Source organism: Struthio camelus, chromosome 7 (assembly GCF_040807025.1).
Source record: "Struthio camelus isolate bStrCam1 chromosome 7, bStrCam1.hap1, whole genome shotgun sequence".
NCBI lineage: Eukaryota > Metazoa > Chordata > Aves > Struthioniformes > Struthionidae > Struthio > Struthio camelus.
The window spans coordinates 19,540,811-19,553,286 of NC_090948.1; the positions used below are offsets into that span (position 1 = coordinate 19,540,811).

General features: G+C 40.6%; 1 protein-coding gene across 1 annotated transcript; it reads left to right on the top strand.

Annotated features, from left to right (window-relative positions):
- The first annotated feature begins 385 nt into the window (after nucleotides 1–385).
- SLC35G1 (solute carrier family 35 member G1) lies at nucleotides 386–11,118 on the top strand. Its single transcript, XM_068950062.1, is given in 4 exon segments — nucleotides 386–413; nucleotides 416–667; nucleotides 4,940–5,120; nucleotides 5,639–11,118. Coding segments are annotated over 4 exon segments (1,221 nt in total). The 3' UTR covers nucleotides 6,399–11,118.
- The last annotated feature ends 1,358 nt before the right edge of the window (nucleotides 11,119–12,476 follow it).

The following is a 12,476-nucleotide window of genomic DNA, read 5'->3' on the forward strand; positions in this document are numbered from 1 at the left end:
AGGCGCGCTAGTCTCGCTGCCTCCTCGCCGAGACCTGGTGTGGCCCAGGCCCCGCTCTCGAGCAGGGCTCGCTGCGGAGGCGGCAGCGGCCGCCGGCGCTGCGCCCCTCACAGGGAGGGCGGGAGGCAGCGCGGCCTGAGGGGACACCGCGCTGGAGCTGGCAGGGCGCTCTCTCCTGCCCACGGCAGGGGCCTTTGGCTCCTGTCCGGCTTTCGGGCAGCTAGCTGCAGCGGGCAGAAGAGTGGAAGCTCCCCAGCAATTTGCAGTCGGGCCCCGGCTCGGGGCCGGAGTGGGGGGGGGGGGGTGTTAAGCCAAGGTCTGGTGCGCTTCCCTCCCCGCCTCGGGCGAGGGGAGGGAGCCGGGGCGGTGCGGGGCGCGGCACCGCATGCGCAGGAAGCCAGGTGCCTGCCGGCTGCGAGGAGCCGGCAACATCGCAGACAGCCGGGCGTCCTCATGGTGCTGTGTCAGGGCGGCGAGGCTGCTGCCGCCGCTGTCTCGGCTGCCGGCGGGAAGGAGCCGGAGGTGCCGCTGAGCCAGGAGGACGATGAGGGGCCGGGGCAGCCGCGGCTGAGCCCGGCGCCCGGCGTGGAGGCGGCGGGCGCTGAAGAGCCCCGCGTGTGTGGCTGCTGCTCGGGCTTGTCCTGGCCGCGCTGCTGCAAAGCACCCGGTGAGGAGGGGCAGTCTGGCAAGCGGGGCAGGAGGGCAGTGCCCTCCTGGTTGGGGCTCCCCGCCCCCGGGGTGACATTGCCGGCGGGGCGGAGGAAGAGGAAGCGGCCTCGAAGGCAGTCGCGCTCCTCGCCCGCGGTGACGGGGCACGGAGTGCGCCCGGGCTGCCGCAGAGGGCGCCGGGCACCGGCGCTGCCCGCCGGCGGGCGGGAGGGAGGACGCAGCCCTCGCCCCCTCCCTGCAGCCCCCGGCGCTCCTCCAGGGGTGGCGGCTCACACCTGGTAGCGGGGAGGAGACCCGCGGGGTCGGTGGGAGGGCGTTTGGCCTCGCCCTGTCCCCCGTGCTGGCCCTCTCCCGCCGCTTTGCCCAGCCAGCCGGCCCCCTTTGATGAGGAAGTCAAGTGGGCTGCAGGCAGGACCTCCTCCGGTCCGCTAGCCCCGGCCGAAGCGTTGGGGTTTCCCCGGGGCTGGTGAGGTTTCCTCCTCGCTCCCGTCGCTGAGGAGAAGCGCCGGCCCCGCCGTGCCCCGTCCCGCCGGCGCCCCGGGGAGGGGCCGAGCGCTGCGGCCGCTCCCCCGGCGGGATCGTGCCCTGGCGGCCCCGCTTCCGCGCCTGTTACACTGTAGGGCTGTAGGGAGCTTCAGCTTCCTCAGGCAAGCAGGACTTCTTGGTGTTACTGTTAAAGTTTACTAAGTAAGACTTTCCAGTTTTCGGTAAACCGAAGTGCCCTGGCTATAGCAGGTTGGACTTCTGGCCCTAAATGCTTTCTGAGAGGGATATCAGCAGCATGCTGACAGTAAGGGGGAGGCACTCCGTGTCCTCCCAGCTGTGACTTCCCTGAAAAGTTATTTCTTACTTTTGTGTGAGTGTACTCTTTATTTTGTCTTAACCTGTGCGTTTCACTTTGGCGTTGGATTATTTTGAATTGGTTAAAGCCATGAACTTTCTGAGAAACGTGCTACAGTATGTTTTCATAAGTTTAATGTGGCTTTAATAGTCTTAAAATACTTGACTTTTGAAGTTGTCGTGCTCTGTGTAAAATGCTTCATTTTTAAATTTTAAATAAAATTGTTGAAAATGTGTTTCCCATGTAAATATGGAATATAATTGATTTTTCAGCAGAGAATGGATAAAATAGCAGTCTTTGCTAAATAAGTGAGCTGTAGCGAGCCCAAAAGAGAGAGTGTGGATTTCAGTGGTGAAGAGCACTAATATCACTTCTGAGTCAACGCCTGGAAAAAAACAATATTTGAAACCTTATGGAATTTGCAGTTATTCACCCCAATAACTTTGGGTTTTTTTGTTTTGATTTTTTTTTTTGGTAGTCTGCCTGACTAAATGTTAATTGAGTCAATGGCTGTGCTGTATGAATCATGCCCATATCTTGTCCACATGACCATGGCTAGTTCATGTGCAGGCTGGTGTGCACGCTCTTGGGTGTGCTTCTTAAGGTGTTAAGAACAGATGACCCTTTCCTGGCTTTCTTGAAGGTCTAGGAAAATCACCTCACTGATCTCTTTCCCCACAGGCAGTACTCTTCTGCCTCTGCTGCTATTCTCAAGTTTCATCTATGTGAGAAATTCCCTTCCCCCCCCCCCCATGTTTTTATTTTTCAAGTATAAAAACTGTAAGAGAACATGACGTTAAAATGCAGACAAGGAGGATTTACACTTAGAAAATGGAGTGCAGCAGGATGTATTTGACTAAGACTTAGGAGCTGGAAGATTGTTTGAAAACCTTATGTATGGAGTTGGCCAGAGAATAAGTTTGGAAAATCAAAGAGCTGTTTAAATACTTCTCTTGCTCAAATCTGTTAGCCACTCGAGAAAGAGCACTTGGGTACTACTTTGCCCTTTTTTTTATTTTTAGACTGCTTGGATTGTTTTTTGTTTGTTTTTTTTCCCCAAGAAACATAAGTTCTTAAGTATCTTGATGGTGATGGGTTAGTGTTTGGAGGCTTAATGTTTAGTTGGGTGGGAATGTTATCTTAACCTAACTTCTTCTTAGAATATACTTTGAAATAAGTATTCTTGAGAACTGCAATTCTTGTTTTTGGTGGAAGAACTTGTGCCATTTTATTTTTAAAAGGAAATACCACACTTCCTACTTCCATTGAGTATATGCTTTGGCAACGTGAGATGTTGATGGCTTAAATTCTAGGGTTATAAAATACCTTTTCTGATATGCTTGGTATAGTAGGTAGTTTACAAAAGTATGAGTTCTTCTTGTTTTTCTTTGTTCCTTCAATTCCAAAGCTTAATTCTGGACATAACATCCTTTTCAGCTTCATTTGCTTGAATTTGATCTATTTTTTCCATTTCAATACTTCTGTTATTTAGATTGGCTTCCTTCTGTAGTAATCAGGCAAGCTGTCATGCCTGAAATGAAAGTTAATAGTTCTGTTTGCGTTGTGTTCTTCCATAAGCCAGCCTGTGTTTGGATTTCCCATTTCACTTATAGGCCACTCAGATTCCTTTTCCTTTCCTATTTGAGACGTTGTTTACTCTGTACCTCTGTTGCGTGACTGTGGGGATTAGGACATTATGTAATTCATGAACATTCTGAAGTCTGCTCTGTTTCATAATTGGTAGATGTCCTGGACCAGCTAACGACAATTTTAATAGTCACTTGTGTATACGTGGCTGTTGCTAAATAGAAATATTTCTATCTAGTAGAAATTGCCACTCGTTTTCAGCAGTAGTGTCCTTGAAGTTCTTAAACTATTTTGCCTTCTGGCAACTTTAAATTCTGGTTGCAGTTGCAAAGCCTGCTATTCAGAACAGATAAAGCTAGCACCAGTGTGACACACAAGGTACCAGCCCACAGTCTCAGCTCTTAGATAGCAAGAAACAGTTTCTCAGCCTTGAATGCTGATCTTAGGGAGGATCAAATGGGTTGCGACAAGGTTTGTTAGTTTAAAAAAAAAAACAAACCCTACCTCAAAACCTTACTGAGTTGCTAAGCAACTCTCAGCAGTGCCCTGCTGATTATGCTGTAGAGGATCTGTGAGGCTCACTGGCTCCCACACTGTAAGATGAGGCATCTTTTATCAAAACAGACTGCTTCAGGAAGATGGAGTTCTCGCTCCTATCTTTAGAGGGTGTAGTAGAAGAAAGGGTAACCCCCAGCATTTCATGTATACAAAAAGAAAAAAGATTGTGGGATAATAGCCCTCTCTACTCCTCTAATAGGTTCTATTTCTATGACATTCACCTCTAGTTTCAGTAAAAAGACTGTTCCTCTTAAGCAGTAAAGTTGTTTTAAAAAGACTGCTTTCTTTGGAGACGGTGTTGAGGTCAGCAGCAGTTCACCCTCTCTGCTTTCCTTTTTTTCCATAGTTGAGGGTGGAGAAGATGGGTGGAACAAGGAAGAGTGTATCACTGAAGGGTGCCTGAGGCCATGTGGAAGCTTGATTGGAAGCCATGAGGCTTAGGAAATCTCTTCAGGAAGAGAGAATCTGATAGATGAGTGTAAACTAAAGGTGAAACTTATGTCTTCATGGAACTTTTAGGGATATCAGCACTTTACAGTAGGCAAATGATGTTTTAAAACTAAGCACTTAAAAATCTTGCTAAAAATGTATATCTGATACTCATTAGAAGAAAATATTTAGATTCTTGCAGCAAGATAAAAATGTTACATAAAACGTGTGTAGCCCTAGGTCAAATTTAAGGTGTGTTGTTATACCTGATGCTTATCTTACAGTTAATGTGAGATGCTTCCGCTGTTCTTACGCATTTGTGTATGCGTGTGTGTTTGTGAGAGAAGAAACTGAATTGTTGCTTAGGAACTTTAATTGTCTTACTAAATAATCAGATGATTTCCAGGCAATAAGTTTCAGTGTTTCATAATCATTTCATGGACCACTTTTGCAGTCAGTTGTATTTACTGATCCCTGGGTGATGGTCAGAATGATACAGCACATCCTATTAATGAATGTCCCAAACTAGAGTCTGATGCCTCCAAGAAGTAAAGCCTACTAACTGTTGTAGAATTGTGAGAAGTGTAGGGATGGTTTTGCACTGAAAGTGTTGGATGTTTACTTTTATCTCCTGTTTAAGGAAAAAAAGGAGACCTGTGGCAGTCAATGAAAGGTATTCTCAAGGTATGTCTGGCAAATAAATATAGTATTTGCATTTAGTTTTTTGCTTTCCTCTTCCTCTACCCTAAAAATAGCTCTAAATTCATGCAGCACTGCAGTATATGAAGCCATCTGAGAAATCTACTGGTAGGTAGCTAGGTCATTATTAACTGGAGTTTTTTTAATCTGTTGCAGGAACAAAGAAGAAAGCTTCCTGTCCGGGACTTGGTCTGTTTTATACCTTACTGTCTGCCTTCCTTTTCTCGTTGACCTCTTTATTTCTAAAAAAAATAGAAGATGTGCACTCAGTGGAAGTGAGCGCGTTTCGATGCGTTTTCCAAATGGCATTTGTTCTTCCTGGTTTAATATACTACAAGTAAGTGTAGCAAATGTTTGAATTAAGAGTTATTTCATAAAAATATACCCAGAATTATCACTCAAAATGGAATTCCAATCAGATTGCAATATTCATTCAGACTTTAACCGCATAAATTGCGTTGTTTTGGAGCAGCTTCTAAAACTTCTGACTAGATTAGTTGATAGTTTCTCAATACAATTCAGCAAACTGAAAAATCTTTAACTCCCTGAATTGTAGAAGTTCCAACAGGGATTATATGGGATGTTTTGATCTTCTGTGAAGTGCCATTCTTAAAAATAAAAGATAATTTGGGTTCAAGCACACATTCAATACCTAGAAGAATGACCCTGAATGTGATTGGGGGTTATGGGAATCAATAGGTCTGTATGATCAGACAGTTTGAAATATTTTGACATTTGAAATGAAAAGCCCCTCATTTTGAAAGGTCTGTACCGTTAAATGTAATTGAATGAAATAACCAAGACAATAGCATTAATATGATTTTTTCCCCCCCTCCCCCCCCCCTTAATTTTCAGAACAGGGTTTTTGGGACCAAAAGGTAAAAGAATCTTTCTCTTCTTCCGAGGATTCTTTGGTTCTAGTGCAATGATTCTTCTCTACTATGCTTTCCAAGTAATGCCTCTAGCTGATGCCACTGCTCTAACTTTTACCAGTCCTGTTTTTACGTCATTGCTGGCTTGGATCTTTCTCAAAGAGAAATACAGTATTTGGGATCTTCTGTTTACCCTCTTCACAATCACTGGAGTGGTCCTGATTGCCAGACCACCATTTATTTTTGGGTCGAACGCTATGGGGATTGAAGGAAGTTACACAGATCATCTTAAAGGAACTATAGCAGCAATTACAAGTGCGGTATCTACAGCTTCAACTTTTGTTATACTGAGAAAGGTGGGAAAATCTGTGCATTATTTTTTGTCTATTTGGTATTATGCAGTAATTGGTTTAACTGGATGTGTTATAGCATTGTTTCTTATGAATGAATGGAGTTTACCATATTGTGGTAAAGATAGAGTCCTTCTAATATTAATAGGCCTTCTAGGGTTAGGGGGTCAGATATTTCTCACAAAAGCATTACAGATAGAGAAAGCTGGACCTGTTGCCATAATGAAAACAATGGATGTGGTGTTTGCTTTTATTTTACAGATTCTTTTTCTTAATCGTCTACCAACTTGGTGGACTGTGGGTGGTGCCCTTTGTGTAATAGCTAGTAGTTCTGGAACTGCCCTTCGTAAGTGGCAACAAAGTTCAAAAAAAGCTAAACAGAATGAAATCTAACAATGCAGACGCTACTTCATTACAGAAGCATAAATAATCTTGAAAAATACAATATTATTTATTTTAAATATTTCATTTATCAAATTATAGTATCCAGTTATACCTGATAAAAGTTTATTTTTCTTTTTAAAACAAAATCAAAGCCGTCTAGACAACTGACTAGGTATCCGCTTTTTCGTCTTATATTTAGGCATGCAAGTATGAGGAGTAGGAAGATCTTTACAAGTTGCTTGCTTCCCATCTTAAACTGGAAAATAGTTGTTGGACAGGCACTTATTTTCCTTTAGTTTTTACTCCTGATTCTCCACTTCTTGGACCCTGTTTCTTTTCTCCTGAGAAGTGGGAATCAAGGTCTTACAAGCTAATTTGGTATTATTCTGTGCTTCGTTTCCGGAGGGACTGCAGTGCAAAAAAGCTAGACTACAATGAAGAATTACAGCCCTATAAACATCCAACTTTCATAGGACAGATAAGGCTTGCATATTTACAACCCTTCTAATATTTTTGGACAAAACAGATGCCAAATATGTAAGGATTTATTTTTGATTGAGCTCTAAGTGAACAAAGGATGTTTCATCTTTCCAAGTACTGTCAAGAGAAAATGTAATGTGAAAATTATCAGCTTTACTTTCTTAAAAAAAAAAAAAGTTAAATATTTTGCACTCAATTTACTAACATAATGAAATAACCAACTATCATCATTTTAATGTAATGTTCCTGATAACTATTTCTTTAGTTTCTGCAGTCTTGGTGATTAGAGACAGTAGTTATTTGTATACCACTTGTAAATTAGCTGTTTCTTGTGGTATCGAATGTTACACTCTAGCTGCACTCTTCTTTAGTCTATGCAAAAGATTATCTTCATTTTTTTAAAAGTTTTTAATACAGATTAATTTAAATGCTGCTTATGACTGCATTGTTTTTGTACAAAAAATCTTTACAAGACAAAGTTTTAAGTTGTCTTGACCTTCATAAAGTTAGGTAAATGCTTTATTGTAAACCCTTCTATTTCCTAGGAATATACTGGAGAGCGCAAGACTAATCATGTTTTCTGACAGAAAATGAGAGTTGGCTAAGGTCATAGTGGAGGGTGGAGTTAGGCATACATGACTCATGACGTGGAGGCCTGCACCCTGCATCAGACAGGGCTAGCTGATAGCTTCAACCTCATTTCTCCAGCTGCCCCTGTTAAATCTGCAGCTAGCCACTTGCACAGTTTCTCATTTTGGTAGACTGTATCTTTATAGCGACAAATACTAAGGAAAAACTGAGTCCTGTTGTTGATCTCTGTTTCCCTCATGTTTGAGGAGGGAATATATTTTCAATGTCGTGTAGGGGGATTTTCCCAAGTGAGTTCTTGAATACCTTTGGGTCTCGTCTCAGTATCGCTTAAAGAGCGATTTAACTTGTATCTTAATTTGGTCCTTTACTTTGTATAATGAGGTGCTTGTCGGTCATTTACACTTGCTCCAGTACTTTCCCAAAGGAGGAGAATGATATATTCTCCACACTTCATACACTCCTTGTTGTGATTTTGGAAAGGAAAATGTATGTTTTCTTATTTTGATGTACGGATGTGTAGTCACACAACCTGTTCTTTTGCCAGTAAGCATTGCATCCTGGCAGGGCAGATCCAGTGGAGGTGATTCCTGAAGGACTGGAATCTTTGTAACGCTCTGGGATGCTATCTTTGTGCAAGGTTCTCTTTTTAAATGTATGTGGGTTCAGGGTGTTGGTTTATGGACAGAGGCAGGTTACATTTCAGTGATGGAAGCAGTTCCTGCCTGTAGCTGTCCATTCTCTTCTTCTCCTGAAAGCTGATGCTCAGCTACTCCCAACATGGTCACGAATGGTCTGAAACTGCTTCCACATCTCTTTGCAGCCCAGTGTAATAATGAAATTTCAGCTCAGCACCCATTTCCATTAATACTTGATATTGTTAAACTGGGACTGTTTCTTCTGCTGCCCAGTCATTCAGCTTTCAGGAGAGGAAAGGAGGATACTTGCCTGCATTATTTACTGCCTTTATCCATGTTTAATATGACTGTGTTTGAATTGACACTCATAAAGGTACAGTTCCATAGCAGGTCAGATTGATGTAAATCTGGTTTATCGGCTGCTCTTGGACCCTCCCCTTGTGCCAGCACTAGTGCTTATCTGATTATGTAGTGGGCTGGCCCTGGGAACTGAACTGGCTAAATAACCTTTTTCTAGGGTTCTTGGAGATGGCAAAACCGGAGTAGCCTGAGCTTGATGATAATGTCAGAACGTTAGGAAGGGGAATTAGATAATAGTTTATATTATCTATGAATGCTGTTTCATCAGTACAAAATAAAAATAATGTGCAAGTTTTTATTGAAAAAATCTTTAAATAATTAAATAATTGCAAGAGTTATGAATTTTGCTTACACTTAGAAAAATATAGACTACTAAAGAAAGGACTCTTTCTGGCACTAGATATGTATGCAAGTGCAAAAAGTAAGCAGACCTGAAACCAACAACTTGGTATAGTAATTGGAAACTTTTTTCTCAAGTTCTAGTTGAAACTTTGTTAAATATACTTCTATATTTGTAGTGCTGGAACCCCTAGATAATTTTTTGGTTTTTTTTCCTTGATCCAAACCTAAATGGTTCTTTAGGGCTCCATCTAGTTATTCTCTTTTGCTGTCCCTTTACCTTCTCAAAGTTTTGTCTGTGTAGAGAGAAGAGCAGAATAAATCTGGAGTTTTTTTGGTATCTGTTTGAAATAGAAACTTTGTTTCCCTAGGTAGTCTCATGTTCAGTTCTGTAAAGCAAGTGCCTCTCACTTAGATGAGATATGAGGGCAATTTAGTAAGTTCTTAAAGTAACTATCTAAACAAGTTCCTGTGTTGTAGAACACTATATTTTTGGAGCGTTATTTTGACTTTCAAATATCTTTCAGAGAATTGTCTAACCAGTATGAAAACGGTTAGTATCCACTAACTTAATTCGTGGTTCTGAAGTCATTTGTTCTCTTCGTAAAGCATGACTTCTACAACTTGCTTTTCCAGATTATTTTGCAAGCGTAAGATGCAAGCTTTAAGTTTTTCTTAACCATCTCAATTTTTAAAGTCAATTTTAACTGATTTTCTTCTCAAATGTAGATTGAAAACTAAATTTTTGTTGCAAACCTTTATGAGATTTCACTCCAAATTATACAAAAGTATAGTTATTAAAAAATACTATTTTAGGGTAATTGAAAATATTTTGCTACGATGCCCAGTAGGATAGTCGCACTTCTTTTCCAGAGTTTATATTTTGAGAATCTGAAATGAAATTGGCTCAACCTTGATTTTTCTAGGTGACGCTTCTAGAACGTCTTACTTCTGTTCTTCCCTCTGACAGATTTTTACTTTTGAAAGCTTTTTTTGCTTTATAACAGCAAATTCTCAGGGTCTCAAATGTTATTTTTCTAAGCTTTGAGTCAGAAATATATTGAGTCAGAAATATATTATTAATGTTCCTCATCTCTAGTGTCCTCTAGTAATAATTATAGTATTTTTCAGTTCAAAAAATGTACTTTAATTTTCTAAGTTTTTCCATTGTGATATTACGGAATATTGTTGCATTGCAATTGCTGTAAAGTTGGTTGAGGTTCTCTTGAAATTCAACATACTGGCTTCAGTATGTCTTGAATAGAAAGAGTAATAAATAATTATTTTTTGTATTGCACATAAACCCAGGTAACAAGATTTAGTTGTTGATGTTTAAGCATGTTTTGGTTTTTGTTTTTTACTGTGCAAAACACTGTAGTCATCTATTTTGTCTTCAGTAGGACTTTGTAGCCTTAAAGCCTTATGTACCTGAATCCTTTATGTAAAGCTGAACAAGCTATACACTGTCACTGTACAGCAGCCAATTTCTTTTGGGTTAAGTTGGTTGTCAAAATCTGCTCTAAAAGCTCTCTTAAATACACTTGTACTAAGAATTCAAGAAGCTCATTGTGTAGACAAAGGCAGTCCATGCAATTAAAATGGATTTCCTATATTTCCCTAACGCCAGGATTGGAGTGACCTCAGCATAAAAGCATTGATGAAATAACTAGTTCAATCTGTTTTTTTTTTTCTGAAACCTTAAACTGGGACCTTTCCCAATTCCAAAAGCTATTTTAAGGTGGATCTTTGTGTAAGTGATAATGACAAGATGGGTCTTAATACCTTTATTTATCATTTAGTGTAAAGACTTCTTTCCCATTATTTTTTCTTCCTTAATGAGTCTTATTCAGGAGCTATCTGCTGGAAGAAAGCTAATTTTTAAAGAGACGCTCTCTTACAAGTTGCTTCCTCTGCGAACTGGCAGTAGTCAACCAGGAAGAATCTGTTTTCCAGTTCTCTACTAAACATTGCAGGCTCACCCTTGGCATCGATCCCACGAGGGTAACAAAAGTATGATCTCTGTTCATGGATGCGTTTGTTGGCAGTGCTGACAGCAAATGTGTAACACTGACTTCAGCAGGACATTGCAGTTACCAAGGGAATGTTTTTCTGGCTGTAACTGCCTATCCAAGAGAATGTTGTGACATCATATTCCTGCAGATGCAGGTAACTTTGGGGCAGAACATACACAGACTTCTGTAAATTGTTGGTGATAACACTTCTGCATATCAGAATGAGTAATTTCATATGTTATGTGAGCTATTGTTTGGACAAAAATGGGGTAAAAATACCCTCAGCATTAAATAAAGGATTTTTATTATGTCTCTTATATTGTTGAACATATGTTGAATGATACATTTTGTAGAAGTTACTGGCTTTGTTATGTAGTAGTATATTTTTATAGACAATTCTTATGTCTTGAAATCTTAAGAATATTTTCATAAGAGGTTTATATTCACAATTGATAATAAAATGAATCTGAAGAATTAATCTTTGTTTTTTTTCATTGATTAGTAGAACATATTTTAATGTAGTGATTGTAAAAGCTTTATGCAAGAACTGTTAACCAAACATGGTCTCTGTTAAATATGAGCGCATGCATCAAATGCTGGTATGTTTTGTCACTTTTTATACCTTGTAACAAGCTCGAAACAGCAAGAAGCTCAGTCAGCTTTCTCGATGCAGCAGTGCCTTAACTGCAAAACCTATATGACATTGACAGGTCAGTAAAGTCAGATTTTCCTGTTTTCAAAAGGCAAGTTTTTGAGGTTTTTTTTTTTTTCCATTTTTTTTTCTTTCCATATGTCATCTCAAGGAGACCAGTCTTGTTTTGAGCAGTTTTGCTCCTTTTGTAACAGGGTGAAACTTGGTTCGTCCCAGTGCTTCCCATTATGAAGTTGCTTCAACAATTAAATTAACTCATTACCAAAGAGAAAGAGCAGAAGAAAGACCGATTATCTTGTCCACAAAACTGCCATCATCTTGATACGTATCACAAAAAGGCTGTAGTGAATTTTATATTGTCATTATAAAAGTGCACCCCTCCCCAGACTGCAGTTTCGTCTGGCTTTGTAAGAGCAGAAGGTAGCAGAACTGGACAAGGGAATGAGCCTGCTTGAGAGATTTATGCATGTAATGAATCTTTATTTCTGGGTATCATTTTACTTGGTACTGCAGAGAAAACAAGATGAGGGAAGACTAGTTACATAATGGGGAATTATTAGAAGTGTTAGTCTGTCTACCCGCCACCCTCCTCTTTACCTTACATGCCCCAAAATTAAAATCATCATAGGCTGACTTGATGCTATCTTGTTTCTCAGGCTCTGAAACAGAGAAAGGAAAAGCAGAGTACTTTCAAGAGAGCATACTGTGACAGGCATAGGCAGGAGAAGACTAATTGTGAAGGAGTTCTGTGGAGAATTTCAGCAACTTTCCCTTGAGGGAGTTCTGTAGAAGAAGTCATTTGGAATTCTTATTTAAAAAAATAAAATCCCTTGATATGAAGTATGGAAACTTAATAAGTGTTTAAGGAAGGGGAAAAACAGATACTTGGATAGACAACATAAACTCTTCCTTATCTACAGACTGATAGTGACATACTGCCTAAGTGTTAGGGGTATTATAAATACTAAGACTCTTGAAACAAGATTATAGAACTATGTCTACCCACTCCAAATAAAGC